Source organism: Rhinoderma darwinii, chromosome 11 (assembly GCF_050947455.1).
Source record: "Rhinoderma darwinii isolate aRhiDar2 chromosome 11, aRhiDar2.hap1, whole genome shotgun sequence".
Taxonomy (NCBI): domain Eukaryota; kingdom Metazoa; phylum Chordata; class Amphibia; order Anura; family Rhinodermatidae; genus Rhinoderma; species Rhinoderma darwinii.
In genome coordinates this window covers 12,395,049-12,419,450 of record NC_134697.1, presented here as the reverse complement: position 1 = coordinate 12,419,450, position 24,402 = coordinate 12,395,049, and the positions used below count along the sequence as shown (strand labels likewise).

The window sequence follows — 24,402 nt, the reverse complement described above, 5'->3', positions numbered from 1 at the left end:
GATGTAACAGATCAGAGATGTCATGATCTAACTTATGGCAAAGGTGGCATCTTATGACAGTGGCTTAGTGGCTTTTTAGATAATTGTGTTCATTAAAAAATTAGGCCATATGTGATTTTGTACAAATAACCGCCAAAAATACGTGTTTTGAGGGTGTGTTTTGTTTTTTTATTCAGCGCTTTTAACTGTAATTCTACGTATGGTAAATGCGGTTATTTCCTGCGTGGGATGGGCAGATGTAGAAATCATATCACACCGGGTGAGAGATATGTACTGTGCAGAAAATACAGAACAACCCTGCCACCTAGTGGTGTGTGACTGGAAGACCATGCTGTAAAACTGCCAATAAGAACAACTATAAGGCTGGGTTCACACGACCATGTTACGCCCGTAATGTATGGAACGTATTTCGGCCGGAAGACCCGGACCGAACACACTGCAGGGGGCCGGGCTCCTAGCATCATAGTTATGTACGACGCTAAGAGTCCCTGCCTCTGCGTGGAACTACTGTCCCGTACTGTAATCATGATTACAGTACGGGACAGTTGTCCTGCAGCGAGGCAGGGACTCCTAGCATCGTACATCACTATGATGCTAGGAGCCCGGCTCCCTGCACTGTGTTCGGTCCGGGTCTTCCGGCCGAAATACGTTCCATACATTACGGACGTAACATGGTCGTGTGAACCCAGCCTAAGTTAAGGGTATGTTCACACGAGGGCGTCCGTAACGGCTGAGATTACGGGGATGTTTCAGCCTGAAAACATCCCCGTAATTTCAGCCGTAACGGCATGTGCAGGCGCTTGAACGCCGCGTCAATTACGGACGTTGGAGTCAATGAATAACGGCTCCAATTACGGCCAAAGAAGTGACAGGTCACTTCTTTGACGCGGGCGTCTATTTACGCGCCGTTATTTGACAGCGGCGCGTAAATATACGCCTCGTGTGAACAGACAAACGTCTGCCCATTGCTTTCAATGGGCAGATGTTTGTCAGCGCTATTGAGGCGCTATTTTCGGACGTAATTCGGGGCAAAAACGCCCAAATTACGTCCGTAATTAGTGCGTGTGAACATACCCTTAGACTGTATATAAAGATTTTCTGGAATATCCAACTGCAAAGCCTATCGTGTGTGATACTGTGTTCTGATACCAGTGTATCTAAGCTGATCATGTGGGATACTGTATTTCTTAGCTGGTGTTTCTAAGCTTATCCTATGCAATACTGTCTGCTGAGATGCTGTATCTAAGTATCATGTGTGAGATTGTGTTGCTCAGCCATGTATCTGAGCGTATCTAAGTCTCTCCTGAGCGGTGTATTTAAGACTATGATGTGTGATACGGTCTGCTGCTAAGTGTATCTAAATCTATCTTATGTGGTACTGTGTTGCTGAGCTGGTGTATCTAAGCTAAAGCCTATGATGTGTGATACTAACTGCTGAGCCATTGTATTTAAGAAAATCCTGTTATACTATTTGCTGAGCCTGTGTATCTAAGCTATAGTGTGTGATACTGTCTGCTGAGCCCAGTGTATCTAAGCTGATCATGTGGGATACTGTGCTGCCAAGTCGATGTATCTTAGTCTATTATGCCTGATAGTGTCTGCTGAGTCACTGTATCTAAGCTTATCACACACCTCCTAACATTTACATTCGTGGGCCCACAACACCTCCAAGAAACACCCTCTTTTAGGCATATTTACATAACCCTCACCCTCTTTGAGGTCTGTTTCGTGGAACAATCCCATAAAAAAAAATGGAACGAACGGTTGAGATGTATGTCATTATGTGCGATACTATCTGCTGAGGCAGTGTATCTGTGTATCTAAGCCTATCATGCATGTCACCCACTTCTGAGAAAGAGTTTCTTAGTCTATCATTCATGATAAGGTCTTCTAAGCCAGTGTATCTAAACCTATTGCGCATGATACTGTCTTCGGAGCCGGTGTATCTAAACCTATTACGCATGATACTTTCTTCGGAGCTGGTGTATCTAAGCCTATTACGCATGATATGGTCTTCAAAGCCAGTGTATCTAAGCCTATTACGCATGATATGGTCTTCGGAGCCAGTGTATCTAAGCCTATTACGCATGATACTTATCTTCGGAGCCGATGTGAAACTGTGTTTCTGAGCCAGTGTATCTAAGCTTATCAGGTGTGATACTGACTTTTAAGCCTGTGAATCTAAGCTTACCAGGTGTGATAGTCTTCTGTGCCGGTGTATCTAAGCTTACGTGTGATACAGTCTTCTGTGGCGGTGTATCTAACATTATCAGGTGTGATACGGACTTCTGAGCCTGTGCATCTAAGCTTACCAGGTATGATAGTCTTCGGTGTCGGTGTATCTAAGCTCATCATGTGTGAAAAAGTACCAGAGAACCACACATTACCACATTCCCCATCATGAAATAACAGTTCAAACCTTACAACCTGGGACGGCCCCTGAACTTGTGTGACGTCTGCGGACTCTGGATCATTCATGGTTCTGGTGGCAGGCGGCGCAGGATATTCGGGAGTATACACAGGGACAGCGTGGTTTCGGGTGACGTGGCTGCGGTCAGTCTTGCGCGTATCATATGAAAAGACCAAACACAAGACGCGAGTCTCAGATTTCAGACTGCAGGTTATACAGAATAAGATCAGTTAACAGCAAAACAACTGGGAGGAAACGCCATAAACGTGAAAAATGTTGGTTTCTGGTCGCATGCGTTTTTAAGGCTTCGTTCACACTGTCGTAACTATACGTTTACCGCTCTTCCATCAGGTGAGGAGAGGATCGAAAGATTAAACGGAAAGCAACAGTTCTGTTCGGCTGGGTTCACACGAGCATGTTACGTCCGTAAAGGACGGCCGTTTGTCTCCGTTCGCTAGGTTTCCGTTTTTTTTACGGAAACAGAAGTTCTGCAGACTGCACTTTTGCTTCCGTAAAAAAAAACGGAAACCTAGCGAACGGAGACAAACGGAAAGCAACTGATACAAAAGAATTACCATTGAAATCAATGGTGATTCTAACGGAACCGTTGCTTTCCGTTTAAATGTATCGATTCGCTCTTCCTCTGATGGAACAAAGGTAAACGTAGAGTAACACCAGTGTGAACAAAGCCTAAGATGCGTTTTTTTTTTTTTTTTTAAATACCCACACGTTTTTGCAAAGTGTTTCAGGAGATTCCAACTAAAACGCTTTGTAAAAACACACGCGGAGGCGACTTTAGACATAGTTCTGGGGATGACACCATTGGTCCAAGTCTTAGGCCACTTTCACGCCGAAATATTTTTGACACTATTTTGCATCCGTATTTGTAAACCAAAACCAGGAGTGGGTACAAAACGCGTAAGAAGAACAAATCTTTCCATTCTCTATCTTCTCCGCGTAGGACGCAACTCCTGGTTTCGGCTTCCGAATACTGATGCAAAATACACTGGTGCCAAAGTGGCCTTAAAGGGGTATTCCCAAAATTTGAATCACGGCACATTCAATCTCGATTAAAAAAAAGAAATCATTATTTTTGCAAATAACAAAAATTAACCCTATCAAATACTCCATCCCTTTAGTTTATTACCTGGTTGCCCTCTGTAGTTTTGCTGCAGGTCGAGCATGCGCAGATGTTTGCTGCTTTGTCAGTATAGCGGCTGTCCAGTGAGATGGCGCATGCGCGGTTTCGCCACTCTCAATGCACTGGGCGAGCATGTGAAGTTCACAAGCGCTAGCCCGGCCCTGCAGCTCTTCTTCTTGCCAATGGTGCCCAGGACAGAGCAGGGTGCACCTAGGAAATGTACTGCCTAATAGGCATACAGTGGTCACAGAGTCCGCAGTGCTGGACCGGCCATTCTGCCAGCATTTCTGGGTGTGCCGATGGGAGAGGAAAAGACTTAGGAGGATGGTAAAGTACAGCTCGTGCCCATTGCAATATATACATTTATATGGGACTTTAAAAATGTAATTGGATGATTGGACAATGCCTTTAAATAAGGTTCTCTGCAAGAAAAGAGCCTGTTAGGGTCTGTTCACACACAGTGACCAAAACTGTCTGAAAATACGGAGCTGTTTTCAGGCGAAAACAGCTCCTGATTTTCAGACGTTCTTTTAACAACTCGCGTTTTTCGCTACTTCTTTTAGCTGTTTTTCAATGGAGTCAATGAAAAAGGCCTCCAAAAACTTCCCAAGAAGCGACATGCACTTCTTTTGACGAGCTGTCATTTTACGCGCAGTATTTTGACAGCGACACGTAAAATAAAGGCTCGTGGGAACAGAACATCGTAAACCCATTGCAGGCAATGGGCAGATGTTTGTAGGTGTAATGGAGCCATTTTTTCAGGTGGAATTAGAGGCGTAAAACGCCCGAATTACGCCTGAAAACACTGCGTGTGAACATACACTAGCACATTACTACACTAGACCACCAGGGATGTTATCATTAATCCATTTACTACCCTAGACCACCAGGGTTGTTATTATTAATCCAATTTACTACCCGAGACCACCAGGGATGATATAATTAACCCATTTACTACCATAGACCACCAGGGATGTTATTATTAATCCATTTACTACACTAGACCACCAGGGATGATATCCTTAATCCATTTACTACCCTAGACCACCAGGGATGATATCATTAATCCATTTACTACACTAGACCACCATGGATGATATCCTTAATCCATTTACTACCCTAGACCACCAGGGATGATATCATTAATCCATTTACTACACTAGACCACCATGGATGATATCCTTAATCCATTTACTACCCTAGACCACCAGGGATGATATCATTAATCCATTTACTACACTAGACCACCATGGATGATATTCTTAATCCATTTACTACCCTAGACCACCAGGGATGATATCATTAATCCATTTACTACACTAGACCACCATGGATGATATCCTTAATCCATTTACTACCCTAGACCACCAGGGATGATATCATTAATCCGTTCAGTACACTAGACCACCAGGGATGTTATTATTAATCCATTTACTACCCGAGACCACCAGGGATGATATCATTAATCCATTTACTACCATAGACCACCAGGGATGTTATCATTATTCCATTTACTACACTAGACCACCAGGGATGATATCATTAATCCATTTACTACCCTTGACCACCAGGGATGTTATTATTAATCCATTTACTACCCGAGACCACCAGGGATGATATAATTTACCCATTTACTACCATAGACCACCAGGGATGTTATTATTAATCCATTTACTACACTAGACCACCAGGGATATCCTTAACCCATTTACTACCCTAGACCACCAGGGATGATACCATTAATCCATTTACTACACTAGATCACCATGGATGATATCCTTAATCCATTTACTACCCTAGACCACCAGGTATGATATTGATCCATTTACTACCATAGACCACCAGGGATGATATCATTATTCCATTTACTACACTAGACCACCAGGGATGATATCATTAATCCATTCAGTACACTAGACCACCAGGGATGTTATCATTAATCCATTCACTATCCTGCTGGGAGCTCCTACGAACATAAATGCTGCTGGGAAAAAAAATATTCAATAAGTGGACATTCTTTTTCAACCCTTTGCTAGATGTACTGTGGGTAACCGGCGCTTTCACATCTTAGAGGGGTTGTCTACTTTAGATAACTCATTTTCATACGACATGTTAGGTGTAATACAGTATGATACCCCACACATGCCAAAGGATGGGAGCCCACAAGTCGTTCATGCACCAGGCCATCATTTATTAGTGCCGCTCCTGGGTTGCTATGGGTAACTGCTCTTTTTCTTTGCACTAGTTGTAACAAATTTCCACCAGACAGAATAGCAGAGCCCTGACTGTGGAGTAGTGAATAAACAGCAGGCGTCACTGCCGCTCCGGAGACATCTTCATCAGTTATGTAAGCAGGGAGGCTTATACGCTGCGTGGGCGGCCTGGCGGGCCGTGCAGCTGCTCCTTCATGACAATTTTATACATTGTTATTCCACGCACACAAGCCCTGTCCTTGAGAAGTCTCAGGAAGCTCAAAACCACAAGACGGTTCCACACTACAGTCTCAGAATCTCAAGTCACCCTCTCTGGTAGAGACAGAGGAGTCGAAAATGTGACAAAAGCAAGGGGAGCGTCTGGAGGTAGATATTGAAATAGTGCAAAACTGAAGATCGGGAAAGGGCAGGGATGGACGATACATAAATCTGCCAAAATGCTGCCCCCTGCAGTCAGGTAACGGCACAACCTTAGGTAAAGATGTAAATCCACAGGATAGATCATTCGTATACGATCGGTGAGGGTCTGACACCCATTCCCCGCACCGATCCGCTGCTCCGGCTGTTATGAAGAGTAGTCAGAGAAAGACGCTGATGGCTCCAACTACTGCATAGCAGCCGCGCTGCAGAACAGCAACTGCCTATATATTCACTCAAATAGCAGTACTGCAGCTCGGCCGCTATTCCGTGACATGAGCCGCCAACTTCTGGCATGGACATCCGGCGCCCGCAGGCAGTCTGAGCAGCTGATCAGTGCAGGGTCAAGATGTCAGACCCCCACCGATCACCTATCCTGTGGATGGGCCATCCGTTGTCCGCCTTGACAACCCCTTTAATTGTGAGCAGCAGTTATGCAAGATCGTCAATGTCCAGAATACACGATCATAATCGTAAACTGCAAGTACACCGGGTAGTGGCACTAACAGATACTCTGCCATCCCTCGCTGTCTGCTCCGCTGGATAAAGATAGACAGGTGCAACAGATTTATTAAGAGGCGCACGCCTAATAACCGGCTCATCTTTCTGCTGGCCGTGCGCCAACCATCGCTTTCCGAGTAAAGCCTAACCGAATGAAGCGGCTCAGCGCTCACACAAAACTGCTTCATTTTAGAGGGGGGGGGGGGCTCAGTGCTCAAAACCCCGAGCGATCAAACCCTCTGACATGTCAGAAGTCTAGCATTAAGTTAGCCTTTAAAATAAAGCAATTTGCTTGCCCAATTATACGTGTGTTGAATATACAGTATATTATACACGGGGCTGCTATATGTTACGGGTCACAGACACCTCAAACGGAACAGAAAGACCCTTGTCACATTCTCCCCGCACAGTAATCCCGGCCTCGCCGCAGGCACCACAAGGGGTTGGACGCCGCCCGTCCCCCTCCTTACAGGAAGAGGCGAGATCTCGTCAGACAGGAATGGTTGTGTCACCAGGAGCTACGTGCGGCCAGACAGGGAGACTGCAGCGTGGAGGGCGAGTGTCAGCCTGAGGCCTAGATCTAGTCCTGCAGCGTGGAGGGCGAGTGTCAGCCTGAGGCCTAGATCTAGTCCTGCAGCGTGGAGGGCGAGTGTCAGCCTGAGGCCTAGATCTAGTCCTGCAGCGTGGAGGGCGAGTGTCAGCCTGAGGCCTAGATCTAGTCCTGCAGCGTGGAGGGCGAGTGTCAGCCTGAGGCCTAGATCTAGTCCTGCAATGTGGAGGGCGAGTGTCAGCCTGAGGCCTAGATCTAGTCCTGCAGTGTGGAGGGCGAGTGTCAGCCTGAGGCCTAGATCTAGTCCTGCAGCGTGGAGGGCGAGTGTCAACCTGAGGCCTAGATCTAGTCCTGCAGCGTGGAGGGTGAGTGTCAGCCTGAGGCCTAGATCTAGTCCTGCAGCGTGGAGGGCGAGTGTCAGCCTGAGGCCTAGTCCTGCAGCAGAGACCAGACAGTCTAGACCCACAGCAATGCAGTGTCTAAAAATTTACTATTTTAGGCCCCAAAGCAGAGTCTGTTCCGGGAGCCACAACTGACTAACGTGCAATAAACGTCTGTAGTAGTAGTAAAAGGCGCAGCCGAGCGCCATCACCTCAACTTATAGCCACATGTGGACGCTGCAATTGTCCCATTCATCTCATGAATCCGATAGTTGCAGAATTTCTGCCACATGTGAATATACCCCAATAGTGTTCCCTCAATGTTACAGAAAGCAGTGACATATATATATATATATATATATATATATTATATAAAAATTAAAAAAGCTAGACCCCAGTGAAGCGCTCCTTTCGTTAGTCTCGGACCCCTGTAATATGGTATGGATAGCAGCAATTTATATAAACCTTGTATTTTCTGCTGCATTTAAAAATACCCCCTTTTGAGAAGATTATGGGCACTGAATTATTCTGCCCTCTACTACAGCAGCAAGACACTGACAAGAGGTCACTAGAGCGTATGGTCACGGCCTATTCACAACATGATCCTTGAAGAGGTATCAGGCCGATCGTGAGAAACCTATAAAAAAAAAAAAAAAAAAAAAAATAAAGGCCTGGAGCATTAGACAGGCCGGAAGTCCAAGTAACCCAAGCCGTCAGCGTTTCTCTTGGTTACCAGTCTCAAGTGACTCCGCTCACTGGATGGGCACTGCGGTGCCAGCAGAGGCAGAAAAGCAGCTTGGCAGCAGGCCAAGACATTCCGGTTTTCCTTAACAGGTGGAGAATCCCTTTAAATTCACATCTGTCAAGATATAATCTATCTCCACCCTTAAGGCTAAATCACGAGCAGGACAGACTTCTGCACGTAAAACAAAAAAATCCTTCCGCGTGCGTTAGCTTTTGCATTAGCGCGTGGCATTGGTATTTCATGCATTTTGAAAAAAAAAAAATAAATCCAAAACGTAAAAAAACACAGATGTGCGTCCGTGCGTCGTCTGGTTTTCACGCACCATCAGCTTCAGTGAGCTGCTAGGAGTTTGAAAACGCAGCAACATGGGGCATGAGTTTCACGCAACGGACACTTGCTGCGTAAAAACCTCACGCGTGTGAATAGACCCATTGAAATCAATGGGTCCGTGTGCTGTGCGTTACTTCAATGCACAGCACGGACGAGATTCATGTTCAATGGGCCCAACGGGGAAACTGCAGAAGAATTACATGTAACAAAGGGGCAAATACGCAAGAACCGCTCTTCTCTGGCTAATAAAGGGGTCCAGGTTAAGGTGCAGCTTTCTGCCCCCGTTCAGACTGTGCAACTGAATGAGACCCCCATAAATCCACCCTGGATTGTGTTCTGCAGACAGTATAATCCCCCCCCATATATAAACCAACACACAAGACGGAGGGCTCAGTGTTTCACAATTTTATTTTTTAACACAGAAACTGACAGACAGACTAGTAGGGGGTGACTCTGGGCCCCTTCAGTGATAGGAGACACATCACTAGGTGAGACATCGGGCCCCGCAGTGACAGGAGAGGTGATGACTTGGTGACACTTTACTCCTTGGTGGAAATGTAAGCTATGAGGTCTATAACACGGTGGCTGTAGCCGCATTCATTGTCATACCTGCAAGAGACAATTCACACATGACACAAGAAACGCAATGACATGAACTAGAAAGTGACATCTGTTAAGAACTAGGACCACCGGCAAGTCAGTGCAATGGCATCATTCTGCCATCTTCAATGCCTGGTTACTGGCGGAATGCCCCACCTTCTTACCGTAGGGTCTCACTTTAAACCCCTTTAGGATGGCCATACACATATTGGGGGGGGGGGGGGTCTCCCAGCAGTAATCTGTATGCGAGCCACTTTCCACAGGCCTATGAAGCAGACTGATCCATCGCTCCCCGCGAACATCCAGAATTATGTCTAGTACAAGTTCCCGCAGTTGTCAATTGCCTTTGTACTCACCAAGAGATCAGTTTGACAAAGTGATCGTTCAGTGAAATGCCGGCGCCGGCATCAAAGATAGAGGAGTGGGTGTCACCGTTGAAGTCAGTTGAGACAACCTGAGGGGGGTGGGGAGGAATGGAAAGATTCAGTACACGGAGGACGACGCAGATGTAAAAGCTGCGGATTCATGCGAGTCCAGAACACCCACCTCGTCCTCTGTGTACCCCAGAATTCCATTCAGTGGTCCCTCAGACGCCTTCTTCACTGCAGCCTTGATGTCTTCATATTTGGCCTGAAAGTTTGGAGCAAAGGGACATAAAATACTCCGACCCTCAAAAGAAAAAAAAAAAAACCTTCAAGCCCTTCGTTTATTATACTTACTGGCTTCTCCAAGCGGGCAGTCAAGTCAACGACTGACACGTTGGGAGTAGGAACTCGGAGGGCCATGCCAGTGCACTTTCTGGAAGAGGAATAGGAAGACTTTAGTGTCCTGTGTGCCGGCCCCCTACCCAGTTACTCATTTCAGTTATTTGGCTTAGAGACCCTCCCCATCTTACACTGCACGTGTTGTACAGTGCGTTTAAAATATGGGCATTAGAAGTGGCACCAACATATGACAAGCACGTTAAAGCACCAGGACAAAGCAAATCTTTTGAGACGTACCCGTTCAGGGCTGGGATGACTTTGCCCACAGCCTTAGCGGCACCAGTTGATGCTGGGATGATGTTCTGCCCGGCACCTCTGCCATCACGCCACATCTTCCCAGAGGGTCCGTCCACAGTCTTCTGGGTAGCGGTGTAAGCGTGGACTGTGGTCTGCAAGGATAAGAGCAACATAGACCATCAGCAAGCGAGAGAGTAAGAGGGTGAAGGAATCCGGTGTCGGGGTAGTCGATGGGAACCTCAGATCCGAGGAGCAGCGGTTACTCACCATCAGGGCCTCCACAATGCCAAAGTTGTCATTGATGACCTTTGCAAGAGGAGCCAGGCAGTTTGTGGTGCAGGAGGCATTGCTGCGGAGGGAAGAGCAGACGTCAGTCATGTGATAACGCGGCGCCGAGACTCCAGCAGAGGCCGGAGCCACCGGTCACGGATCATTAGAAAAAAATAATTCTATGCAACAAGTTCTAGACATAAACCCATCTCTGTGATCCTTCCACATCACCAGGTATGAACAAGACGCCCAAAACAGCACCCTCCGAGCAGTGGGACAGACGAGGGGGTACAATCTGGAATATGTTGACTGGACGCAGCGGAAGTCTTATTCCACACAGCAACCAATTAAATGCTCCTATATTAAGCTAAAGCCCATGTGCCAGCTTCACACCATGGAAACCTGTGCCCCTCACCCTTTATAGTGACAAACCCAATACGAATTAGACCCCTATAGAATTTGCTGGCCTGGCACTGAAGATCCTGTAATAGTACATACAATGTGCCAGGTCTTATATTTGGGTGGCAGGGGGCACCTCTGCCACGTGAGGCCCAGCTGCAGAAGGTAGGATTGCACAAGTTATATAGTTACCTGATAACCTTCAGGGATTTGTCATAGGTTTCATGGTTGACACCAACAACGAACATGGGGGCATCTGCGGACGGGGCAGAGATGACGACGCGCTTGGCGCCCCCTTTCAAGTGAGCCTGGAAGACGACATTAACGCATTATTGACCGCACGGCTCACGCAGCGGCATTAGAGGAGTTGTAGTTACCACTTACAGAGGCTTTGTCGATGGTGGTGAAGACTCCGGTAGACTCGACCACATACGTCGCTCCAGCGTCACCCCATTTGATGTTAGCTGGGTCACGTCTGCAAGACAACGAAGGATCGGTGACAAATATTCATAGGCTGGTGAAGTACATAGCCAGCTATGGGGCCACAAGATACGCCGTCCGCACAGAGGATGACCGCCACAGTCACCATAGACAGGACGCCACGGTCACCATAGACCACACTGATGGATACTCACTCCTGAGAGACTGTGATGGGCTGCCCATTGACCACCAGCTTTCCATTTTCAGCGGAGACGGTTCCCTTGAAGCGTCCATGAGTGGAATCATACTTGAACATGTAAACCTGGAGGAAGACAATCGAAGACTCTGGTTAATATAGCTGCGGGTTGTAATACAGGCCTGACGTCTGCCAATGGGCAACCTAAGCGGTGGACAAGCAAGCAAGATACTGCCAATACACCCAAACCCATGATATTTGCAGTTAGTTTACACTGCATTTTCCGTTACCACGGCAGTGTGACAGGCGTAACGCAGCTACGGGCCCCAATGCAAAGTGTCGCAGGGCCCCCCATTGCCATTTAAGGTTCATGTGTCTACTCATAAGGCATTTAAACCCCCTCAGGCACCAGGATGTGACTGCCATCTGCACCCCTTACGTACCACACTATGGGCTCAGACTGCTCAACCATTGACATTTCTGGTTTGTAGCAGCACTGCCACCTACAGGCAGTGACTAAGCATTACAGCGAGAATTAAAGGCCAGCCGACCCCCGTACAGGCAAATTCCAAAGTGAAGTTACCGAGGCATTGCCAACATACCATGTAAGTCAGATCGATGAAGGGATCATTGATGGCAACAACTTTTACTTTTCCAGACTCAATTGCGGCCCGGGTCACCAGACGCCCAATGCGGCCAAATCTGTCAAAAGAAAGAACAGTTAGAGAAGTTCTAAGGGTCAAGAGCATCAGCAAGTTATAAGGAGAAGCAAAGACAGCGGCAAGTCCCCGAAAACACCCAGAAAGGAACGCCAAAAAAAGCAAAACTGGACTGCGGACACTTGTGGCGGTTCGCGGTATTACAGCCGTCTCCCATTGAAGTGAATACTGTAAGGCCGGGTTCACACACAGCAGAAACAATGCAGAGTTTCTGCTCCGGATTTAATTATGAAAAATCTGCAGCGTTGAGCCGGGTTCACATGTAGCATGAACAGTCGCAGCGGAGAGAGGTTTGATCTAATCTCATCCACACGCTGCGTAAAATACGGTTCATAAACTGACGTGCGATGCAGTTTTTTTTATTCTGCAGGAGGTCAATTGTGTTTGCGGAGTCGCTGCTTTTCGGTCGCAGGTTTTACCCATTAGGGAGGTAAAACACAAGAAAACGGCAGATATTGCGATTTTTGCAGCAGAAAAATAAAAATCTTAGTCATCCCTTGAGGCCGGGCTGGACGCAGGAGCAGACGCGTCGTCCCATGTGACTGCTGCAGCCAATCACTGTCCGCAGCAGTCACATGGGCTGAAACATCCCAGGGGGCTGCAGGACGTCAGAGGGATGTGTTGCCATGGCAACAGCCAAATAATGCATTAGATTTTTTTATCGTGCCGTTTCCCGCAGCAAACAATCCGAACGAAGAACCGCACCACAATTTGGCACGGTTTAGGCTGGAACTCCCTGCGGCATCCGGGGAGGATTCGTTGTGTATTTCTATGCAGCGCATCGGACTTGTGAAAATACAAAATCCAGTGACCGGCCGCTACAAGCGTCAGCAAATCACCGCTTGAGCAGCGGCCACTACAAGCGTCAGCAAATCACCGCTTGAGCAGCGGCCCCCTCAAAACAGCGATCAGGCCATCAATTTCTTATGACTGGGAAAACCCCTTCAATACATTAGATGCTAAACTTTAATAAATTGGAGGGGGGGGGGTTCATCTACAATACACGCAAATTTTATTGAGGTGAGGACACGTGACCATCTCTGTACATCTGATTGGCCACGGGGGATGGGGGCGCTTAAGTTTCATATTTGTGACAAACGTTTTAACATGGCCGTCCACTACCCGGGGGTCACCGACTACACATGAGCGTCCCAAGATAGGAGACCCCATATGTCCTACACACGGGTCCACTTCAGAGGGGCTGTACCCTGAATATAACCCCCTGTCAATATGCCCCAAGGACATACGTAAGGGTGCCCCCTCCTCTATGAGCCAGAACAGCAAGTTGGTCCAGTTCTGGGGGATTCAAGCCGTCCTTTTATTTCATGGACATCTGCCATGTACCCCCCCCCCCACAAAGCAGAAGTGCCTGGCAGCAGCTGCTGCTTTTTGCCTAGGGGGGGGGGACACAGGGTGATGAGCTGATAGCCCAGAGGGGGGGGGGGGGGGGTTTTGCAAATTCTAATGAGGCCGAGTGATGTACATTATGCCAGGACACAAGCTACGCCGGTCAGACACTGGTACCACCCCTCCCCGATATGCCCTCAGTTCGGGGCATTGATGCCGCTGCCAAGTCAATTCTATTCACATGTAACGAGCCGTTATTCTACAGCCCAGACTGAGCAGCAGAGCCCCTTCTATAAACTTTCCCAGAGAACTAAACACACGTGTTATTAGAGTGCAGAACATCTGCCACCTACAGCCAGGAGCAACGCTCTGCAGAGCCGCCACCTACAGCCAGGAGCAACGCTCTGCAGAGCCGCCACCTACAGCCAGGAGCAACGCTCTGCAGAGCCGCCACCTACAGCCAGGAGCAACGCTCTGCAGAGCCGCCACCTACAGCCAGGAGCAACGCTCTGCAGAGCCGCCACCTACAGCCAGGAGCAACGCTCTGCAGAGCCGCCACCTACAGCCAGGAGCAACGCTGCCTGTAATATCACCTCCCGTGCCAGAGCAAAGGTCGCGGCTGAGTGTGCAGAGCAAACAGGAAGACAATGGAGAGTCCGGCCGGAGTGACGAGGAGGATTATAAGGCCGGGGGATCCGGTGTCACAGGACGACAGGCGATGTCACCCAATTAGGAGAGAACAGCAGGACGGCCAAATCACACCCCAGTACCCGGCCCACCCCCTCTCTATTAATAGGAGACACTTTACATTGATGGAGGGGGGGAAGCGCAGTCACTTAATACTTTCCAAAATCTCTAGTGAGACCCTCCAGGTACACCCCCTTCTGCGCAACCCCAGCAGGACATGAGTCAGCATCTACACTTGTGCAAGAACTAGTCACAGTAGGGGGGGGGGGGGGCGGTACAGTGTCCGCTCCCCTCCCCCACCACTGACACTCCCCTGTGCATGAAGCAGGTAAGAGATGAAGCTCAGAGACCACCAGATCCCCTCCCCCTCCAGAGACAGGGATGACCTAGATGATATAATGACCTTGAGATACCCTTGAAGTGCATAAGATGGGGGGGGGGGGGGGGGTAGGAGATTATATTGCACATCCACCTCCCTGCAGAACACAAGGGAGGTGCGCAATGAAACGGCAGGGGGTGTGACAGGAGGTGCAGCAGGAGGGGTTAACGGGAAGCAGCCATCTTAGGGAGCTCGCAATGGACCAGGAGCTCCATCATCTCATGCAGAACTGCCTCACACCCGCACCATGTGCCCCCTGCAAGAGGCAACACACCCCTCCCCCCATGGTAACCCTGACCCCATCCAGCAGGTGCGGGATAACAGGTAGATTCAATATTGGATGATAATTCAGGTTTTGCTAATGCCATTAACCCCTTATTCTCTACACTTCATTGATTCACATTCTACATTACATGGAGCCTCAGAGAAATTAATGTCAAATAATCCTAAAAAATCTCCATGTAGTCACAGATCAGCCTCAATCCCCGAGTTAACCCTATAAAGACCCATCTGCAATCCCCTAGCCAACCCTATAGACGCCCTGCCCTTACACCACCATTATTGAAGCATGCAGATTATTAACCCTTCCACTCACCCGTTGATTCCAATCTGCACCATGATTGCTGCCTGTAGTTTCTGATCCTGCAAAACACAAATAACAGACCAGAGATAAGAACAAAGCATCGAGACAAGACGGAAAACCCCAACCGGACCCGATCTAACCCCGACCAAATTGCACCGACCTCTCACAAGTCCTGCTGCAGAGTGACTAACAGCGAACCGAGCCGCCTTATATACCCAGTCCGATGATGGACAGCGCCGGGCCCGCCCACCAACAGCTCCCGGCCAATCACCGTCCGCAGAGTTAGACAGTCACTGGCACCTCCTGTCTTCTGAAGACCGAGCTACGTGCTACCGTAATACAAGTAATAGACGCGCACTCTCTTCCTCTTCTGAATCTACAGGGTTCCCCCATTTTATAATTACCGTAATGTGCGTCTCTGGGATATAAATATGTGGTCGCCCTGGGTGACACTGTGGTCACTCCCATCTGTTGTAGTATCTATGTTACACCTTCCTCCATCTCTGACATCCGGTCCCTCAGCATCTATTGAAGCACCAGCTTTACAAACCTCATCAGTGTCATAAATATATATATATTATTTACCCCCCCCCCCCCATCTATTATATATTTACTTCATAGTCACACTACAGGCTGAATAATACAATAATAAGCGCCATGGTGCCCTCACATCTAAGTCCATGTTCACACGTTCAGGATTTAGGTGCAGATCCTGACAGAATCCGCTCGTATTGCTCCGGAAATTCACGTGAATGGGGTCTGTTTCCGTCAGTCCCGTAGACAATGAGTGGAGCGGCAGGGTGCATGCTCGTCCGCGGCTCCATTTAAGCTCCTCATTGTGGGGGTGCAATGAGGGGGCCGGGGGTTCGCAGCGAGTAGTCACTTCCTGGTAATAAATGTCTATTCTGGGAATACCCCTTCAATTTATATCCATGGCGACTATACGCTCCCAATAATCGCATGCGGCCCAAGAAAACGTATTGCGATTTCGCATGTAATGTATTCCTATGGGGTCACCAATGGAAGTTGCTCATATCGCATGCGGGCCTGCACAGTATCGCAAATATCTCGCGCCATGTCGCCGTGGAGACCTAAGATCTAGTTTTCTCATCAATATTACAGCATGTGCTGCGATTACAGGATCGCAGTAGATTGCCGGGCTAAAGGCAGCCATATTGGTGATCACCCAACTTTCCCAGGAACATATATATCTCTCCTGTCATTGATCGCTCCTCAGTGGAGATGGCGTTCACCATTTCTCACCGTCCCGTGTTCTGGTGAATTGCGCAACAAGCTTATTACCCGAAGATATTGCATAAATAAGTGGAGACGCAATCAAATTTTTTTCGTAATAATGCCGACATTGATGCATCGCTACATATAGGGGGGGGGGGGTAATGAGACCAGACATGTTGGATTTGATGACCCCATAGAAATGACAGTGAAACTCTTTCCATATGGCATCTGATAATCCAGAAATGTTGGTGAGCGCCAAGATATTGAAATAATGTTCCCATTCACTGACTGCAAGCATAGATTTTGAAAATGGTAAGGAATTGAAATACAAAGTATTTTTGAAAGGTGCAGAACTTTTCATGATACAATTAAAGGACTATTCCTATCTAATGTTATGGCGTACTGGTAGGGTAGACCATGAGATGATCGGTGAGGGGTCCGACCTCTGATAAGCCATCAATGTTTGATTGGTCGGGGTCCGATCCCCTGCCCATCAACACAATGAAGGGGCTGCAGGAGCGCCACGTCCCCTTTATTTATTTCACACGCACATCGCTTTGTTCGTACGGGCGGCCATGACTGGGACATTCAAGAGATTTTAAACCCGCATGTTCCGCATTTACATCGTTCACATGTGCGGATTTGTTCCGTTTTTTTATTACAATATTCCAAAAACATTAAAAAAAAAATGAGCTAATTCTTTAACGAAAAAAATACGGATGAAGAACGGACAAAATGGCGAACAAAAATGGAACAAGCGATCGATATTTTATACGGAAACACTGATGTAGCGCGCTCACCCAGCGGGACGTAATGTGTAATAATATAGGAGAGAGGCGGAGGGTCGGGGGTGGGGTGTGCAGGTGGAGTACAATAGATAATTACGCTCCCTCTCATATTACGCAATAGTCCGATTTTGACATCGTCTTCGCCATTGAAAACAATGATTTCGCCTGAAAGCTTAAAATGTCGCCATTTGTAGCGTGTGATTTTTATAACTTTCTTTGCGAAAAGAAAATAACACGGCCGAACTGTCGCTGTGACAAAGTCTCCTGTGCTGGTAACTTTTGGCTCGGTCCCGGGGAGAGTGAATTGATGGACAAAAAAACGGAGACTCTGATTACGTAGGCCGGTTTCATACACATTTCGCCGTTTTCGAAGGAGGTTTTTTGGGTGGGCGTGGGGGGGGGGGCGCAGAAACGCTATGGAAAGATATTAGCTTAAAGTCTATAGGGAAATATAAGGTTGTCTACCTACACAGGGTATAGTTTATTGGCGTTTTTTTGGTCAGTGGCGTTTGTTATCAAAATGCGTAAGAAAAGAGTATCCCTCCCTCCCCCCCCCCCCCCCGTATCTGGTGCTATCTGAAAATATATATAAATTGTTATCAAAATGCAGCGTGGTTTGGTACGAAAAAAAATTCTGCCGTTTTTTCTCCATAGGCTTTCTTATATTTTTGGGCCTCAAGTGATGAAATCTCTGCATAGAAATCAGACACATCAGTCGACAGTTCTTATTGGTGGGATTGTCCAGCAAATAGGGCTACAAAGGGGCAAGGATTAGGCAAAATGAGGGCAGAATATTACAGCTACAAGTCCGTACCTCTAATGTCCAAACCGGCACAAAAAATGTTGTGCCGATTGGGAAATAGGAGCGATGAAAGAATACAGCGGACTCATGGTTAGAAGTCCGCTGTATTCATGAAGGGAGCGCTCCCCCCTCCTCTCCCTGCAGTGACTGACAGTCTGCTGTATATATGTGCATAATAGCGGCCTGTCAGTCACTGCGGAGAGAGGCGGGGGAAATATGAGTTTTTCTTGCTTCCTATTAACCAAAAATGTTGTGACGTTTCGGATAAGGAGTACGGGCCTGTAGATGTAATACCAGAAACCCCCATAAATCACCCCATTTTATAAACTGTACCCCTCAACGTATTCAAAACAGCATTTAGGAAGTTTGTTAACCCTTCAAGTGTTTCACAGAAATGATAAAAAGCGGAGGTGAAATTTACACATTTCATTTTTTCTCCTCTGTACGGGCCGCGTAGAGCGTATTTACGAATCGCTTTTGTTGTGTTTTTTTGTCCCGTTTTTTTCCTGATTGCATATAGAGGGCACAATTTATTAAAAAAAAAAAAATTATGTCTTTCACCTGTACACATACACGTTTTTTACCGCTAACTGAGGAACTGCAGCAATTCGCGATAAGGACTGCACCTCAATCGTAATGTCTGATTACACCCTTAGGGGCCATCACACGTTGCGGTCGAGGTGCAGTTGAAACCGCATCAAAAAACTGCATCCCAAAAAACTATTTGGTGTACTTTTTGATAAGGGTTGCGATAAAAACTGAACCGAAACTCGTTTTTTTTGGTTGCATTTTTTTTATGCAGTCGCAAGTGCACCGTAACCGCAACGTGGAATGGACCCTTAGGCCTTAGGTTGGGTTCTCACGCCGAAAGTTTATATGCGTTTTTACAGCAATTTTTGTAAAAAAGAAACAAAACAACCTGAGGGTGTAATTACACATAGCGGTTAAGGTGCAGTTTGGCTACAATTACATGAGAAGTTTTTGGCTCGCGTGGTATAAACCGCATCAAGAACGCATCTGAAGAAACCACATGCGTTTTTACCACGATTTAATACGGTTTTCAAAACAGTTGTGGTAAAAACTGCTACGTGTGAATACACCCCTTTTAAAATGCAGCGTCCACTAATGAAATAATGGAAATATCCATTACAGCCGTCAACCCTGAGCTGCGGCCAATGGCACTCGCTAGCCCATCCCCCAGAATAGGACGTCAACACATGTGGTGTAGCGCATTAACCCTTTTTATGCCAAGGTATTAAATCAATTAACCTCATGTGTGCAGTACAGTGCATCACCCACAGCCTCATATTAACCCTTTATGTTGCCATACGTGATAACATCCCCCTTGTCATGCTGAACATTAACGCCTTACATGTAGCTAATATGGTGGAAAATGCGGGCATTTTATTATAATATCATTTCTTCTTCTCTGCCCTACATCTATTCCCAATTACCTCCCCCCGGGGAGCTCGGCCTTACTGCAATGCTCTGCAGGTCAAGGACTAAAATATATCTCGTCCTTGAGTTTATTCTTGATGCGCAGAGTTTCTTCCTCCAGTTGTACGTAGCATTCAATTGATCAGAATCAATAGGATATCACGGCGGGACTCGTGGTTATTGCATAAGAGCGCAGTGCGGCAACGATTATAATGTACTAATATTATTGTATTTTATACGTTGTATATTTTGCGATTAAAGTTTTTTCAGCTTCAAAAAGAAGGCTCCTCCCCTAAATTTAAAAAATTTGCGATGTACTTATCGCATGTGATTTTGTAGTGTTATCGAGTACAAGGTCACAGCGCTAGACAGCCCATGTGATAAGTCGCCATACACTATGGCCGTGGCTCGCAGTGATTTATGCGATGCAATATCGCACCAAAATGCAGAGTAAAATCGCATGCAAAATTTGTAAATAGGGGGAGGGTATTCAATTGGTTTTATGCGATTATCACAAAAGATCCAATATTGTTGGACTTGGCGCACCTATACTATCTCGTAGCGATACATTACAAGCAATATCGCAATTTTTGCAAAAAAACAGCAAAATCGCAGGGATTTATTTTACGAGGATCGGTACAATCCTTCCTGCCCTCGTCCTCAGATCCCTGTGTGTCCACGGCCGCCTCAGTACTAGATATTTGTCACGTCATCCGTCTCACTGCGGCCAAAATCCTTACGTGTAAACCCATCGCGTCTCCTGCTCTCTGAGATATCGCCTGTCCTTTAGACCCTCCAGCATGACCTCGCTGAGGATCCAGTCCCTATTCTTGGCTTCCCTATGGAATGCAACCGTTTGAAGGGCAGGGTCCTAAAATAGCCCCGGCAGTGGTCACGACCTTTATATAAAGGTCAGACAGGTGGAGGGAGGAGGCTGCCAGGGTGTCAGTGCAGGGACGGGGGCAGCTGGGGAACACAGGCGACATAAAACCAGGGCGTCAGACAGGTGCAGAGGTCATAGATGTGGGGTGGGGGGCACAGGGTCCCATGTCACTGAATACTGCAGGGGCCATCGTATATGTTTTGTTTTTCTGTGTGGCGTCATTCTGCATATGGCTCTGGGGGTCAGCTGTAGAGTAAATATTACATAATGGCGCATCTATAGTGTGTACACTACAGCCCCCTCCTCCTGCGCTCATCCACATCCAGAGCTCCACGGCGCTGAAACACGGATGATGTAAGTCTATGGGATCGCACGCGTGCACGCAATGTCACGCGTCTACGATTTCATGTGTTTGGATTTCTTGCAGTTGTCGTAGAAATCCAATTGATGCCCCTCCCCCAATTTCCTGCAATCGCAGCTATTATAACACATGTAATGTTTTGCGCTGTGCTCTCGCAGGAGAATTCAGTGCAAAATATTGCAAATGCTACGTCAACGTGGACTAGCCTCCCCACCCCAAGAAAAAAGAAACCAAAACATGGGGTTCACAGCAGTCATGTATGGGCATGTTCACACTTACTGGAAGTGGTGCGGTAGAAAAAGAAGCTGCATGAAAATACTGTATGTAAATGCCAAATGTGACCTGGGCCTGGTGCTCCCCTACAGAGACTGAGTCCCACCCATAGGAAGAAGGCATTGTGCCACCCAATGCCACCATGACACCAGCAGGACAGTCGCATCCTAATTGGTGATCGGTCAGTTCCGTTTATTGCATAAGATTCCACCACAAAGTGTATTGTGATTTAAAGGGGTTATGTAGGGACCAAACGTTTTTAGTATATGAGTACACCCGCTAATATACATTCTGGTCCCCCGTCGCGCTGATTCTGAGATTTTCCTAGCGCTGCCAGGGGACCGGAAGTCTAGTTGCACAGCCTTCTTTGATGACGATACGACTCTTCGTCACGTGACCGACCCCGCTGTACACTATGTATAAGCAGGAGCACTAGTACATAGAGTACTTTGCCTGGGAGAGAACTTGCTGATGCAGTATAATTACCTTGTCTCCTGTTGCTGTGCTCAGTCTTGCCATGGTAGACCTGTGACATGAAACTGTCTTCCACAACCTCACCTTTGTAGCAGAGTTTGGCTGTTCCTCACCCAGTTTTAAGGCTTCTACACAGTTGTTTATGTTAGGGCTTGTCCACATGTAACGGAATTGTTGCAGAAAATGTCTTCAGCAATGCCGTTGAAAGTAGCATACATTCCGCTGTGGAAAAAACACACCATTTCCTGCGTTTTTGACTGCAGAAAATGGTGCGTAATTTGCTGCGTTTTTCTCAATGCTAGGAGATGGTGATATCTCCTCTAAAAAAATGCAGCAATTCTGTCCACTTTCCGCAGCAGGAATTGACATGCTGCAGTACGAAAAATGCGCACCGCAGTTCAATTTATTTGTTAAATCTCAGGCACTTTGCTGCTACTGTATTCTCCTGAGTATTTTCCATCCGCAATTCCGGACGGGAAATACGCAGCAATTCCGCTACGTGTGGACGAGCCCTTACATTTAATGACTGTGTTTCAACCTACATATGAAAATGATGATCACTGTCACCTGTTTGGTATAAGTGGTTGATCATACACCTGACTATAATCCTACAAAATCCATGACTTTGTGCAAGTGTATCTAGAAGAATTGATGCTGTTTTAAAGGCAAAGGGTGGTCACACCAAATATTAATTTGATTTAGATTTCTCTTCTGTTCATTCGCTTTGTATTTTGTTACACTTGTTAGGCTGGTACTAGTCCATACAGTCCCAGAACTGGTCGGCTGCATGTTGGAGACGGGTCCTGTGTATTTCTGTCTCCGGTTTTTGCAGCTGTTGCTCCTTGTTAACCTCTCCTTGCACAATGATGTGGAATGTGTCGGTGCTCTATATACTAATCTCCTCACCTCCGATATCAAAGTCCGGTCTCTCCCCGAGCGCAGTCAACACGTTTATTGGGTCTCAGCCAATGGCAGGGCTCACGATCTGCATTCAGGGAACACGCTGGCTGGAAAACAAGTAGTAATGCTCTGACCTGCTGAGATCTCATTGATATTATTGGATAAAGACGAGGCTTGTTTACTTGCCTTGTTCAAAAATCTATTTTTGCTGTTTTTTTCGACGTAATGTATGTGTTTTATAATACTAAACATTTTTCTAATATACTTTTATTTAAAAATAAGAATTGTTTAGCTCTGCAGCTTTAATGTATCCACTATACATAGAAGCTGTATATGGCGCTGTATGCTCAATCCGTCAGTGAGCTAGACTGACGGCTCGGCTGACAGTGTCTGCTGTGTCCCTCTAACAGACAATCTAACTCTAAACTGATCAAATCTAAAGGTCCTCTTCACACAGGACAGCCCTGGGGGCCTTTGTAAGGCCGATGGCCTCCCCTTAAAACAATTGTGGTAAAGGGAGCCCCTTTCCTTGTGATGCCATGATCGTGGCATCACAAGACCATCCCGAGCCATTGCTGCAGGGTTGGCGGCTGTGAATCACAAGCAGTCCCCCAATTTGGGCACAACTACTGTCACAATCACAGCGATGAACATTTATAGCGCACCCGGGAAGGGATTGTCTCTATTAGGACATATGGACGTCAAAGAGGGGGACCCCCCAGTTGGGATGTCTCTTTTTGGGCCAGAATGGAGAGGCTCTATGTAAGAGTGGCTCCCGCTCTGCCGCACCCAGTCCGTCCCACGAATTACACGTACAGCCATTAATTTCAATGTAATACTAATTCATTCTATGGCCAGACGCACTTCCCCTGGCGATGAAAGTTCATTACCAGGTGTTAGAGAAGCCGGACCCCCAGCTTCTATTTAAAAAGGGTTTGTCCTGAGTCTCCAGGGTGATCCTTACATAAAAAGAGGAAAGGATGATCCAGCGCTGATAGTAGTTTAAAAGGGAAAGACTTCTTTTGCCATGATTAAAAACGCAGTCTGCGTTCGAAACGCGTAGGCTTGGGTACACACCCCGATTACTCCTGCCTCGAGACTGCGTCTCCTTTTCAATTTTAATGATTTCTCCAATAAACATGGGAATCGTCTTTCCCTTTTAAACTACTATCAGCGCTGGATCATCCTTTCCTCTTTTTTTGCAACATATACCGCGGGCCGTCACGGGGATCCGAGCGATACTTCTGGAGGCGCAGAACCGGTCAGCTGGAGGTTTCCTCCCTTCCTCTGTATTGATCCTTACATAGTACATTGAGATTTTATGCAATATTGTATTGCAAAAACAGAAAGGACTGAAATTTTACATGCGGCCAGGGGTGGAGCCTTCCCTTTAAAAGTAAAAACACCATTAAAATTGCATTGCTATATCACAGTTGCAAAATCGTATCCTATTATAAAAAACCAAAAACCTATGGGGGGATTTTACGCGATTTGCGATTCTTGCAACAAAAAAAAATTTTGCAATCATGATATGACATGTTCACAGGCACTTTCTTGCGACCCTATAGGGACAGATTATGTGTTATATTACACTGCGATCTAACGCAATTCCATTAGTGCAATAATTGCGCCCGTTTAGTCGCCATAGAGACCTGGCCTAAGCGATCGTTTCATGTTTCTGTACAGGCAGAGTAAGGGGCTCAGGGCGGCCATTATAGAGTTAAACAGGAAGACAATTTCATAGCTGCTGTTTTAACCTTTGCTAATGATGAATATTTCATGTGTATCTGATCCGTTCCATTCTTGGACACTTTAATGCTTTGTTGTTTGAAGAGTTTCGACCGCAGTTCAATATCTTTTTGTTGCAGCCGCGTTGTGACCTCGCTGCTCTGCCAGGAAGGAGGCCGCACCGAGCTTCCTCCTCTCAGTCCTGGGGCAGCGGGTGGGTAGATGATCACCA

General features: G+C 46.9%; 1 protein-coding gene across 1 annotated transcript; it reads right to left on the bottom strand.

Moving 5' to 3' along the window:
- Positions 1–9,077: 9,077 nt before the first annotated feature.
- GAPDH (glyceraldehyde-3-phosphate dehydrogenase) lies at positions 9,078–15,495 on the bottom strand. The gene is made up of 12 exons (XM_075842976.1): positions 15,449–15,495; positions 15,301–15,347; positions 12,176–12,275; positions 11,593–11,699; positions 11,342–11,432; positions 11,150–11,265; positions 10,556–10,637; positions 10,289–10,440; positions 10,007–10,085; positions 9,834–9,917; positions 9,644–9,741; positions 9,078–9,296 (listed from the first exon to the last, which is right to left on the bottom strand). The coding sequence occupies exons 2-12, from the start codon at positions 15,321–15,323 to the stop codon at positions 9,227–9,229; spliced, it is 1,002 nt and encodes a 333-aa protein (XP_075699091.1). The 5' UTR covers positions 15,324–15,347; positions 15,449–15,495; the 3' UTR covers positions 9,078–9,226.
- Between the last annotated feature and the right edge of the window lie 8,907 nt (positions 15,496–24,402).

Bases quoted from the DNA above. Each gene is read 5' to 3' on its own strand.
- GAPDH (XM_075842976.1), bottom strand. From the start codon at position 15,323: ATGGTGCAGATTGGAATCAACGG. The intron at 11,700-12,175 runs GTATGTTGGCAA...GTCTTCCTCCAG, and splicing joins TCATCGATCTGACTTACATG to GTTTACATGTTCAAGTATGA. The intron at 10,086-10,288 runs GTACGTCTCAAA...TTCCTCTTCCAG, and splicing joins GTCATCCCAGCCCTGAACGG to AAAGTGCACTGGCATGGCCC.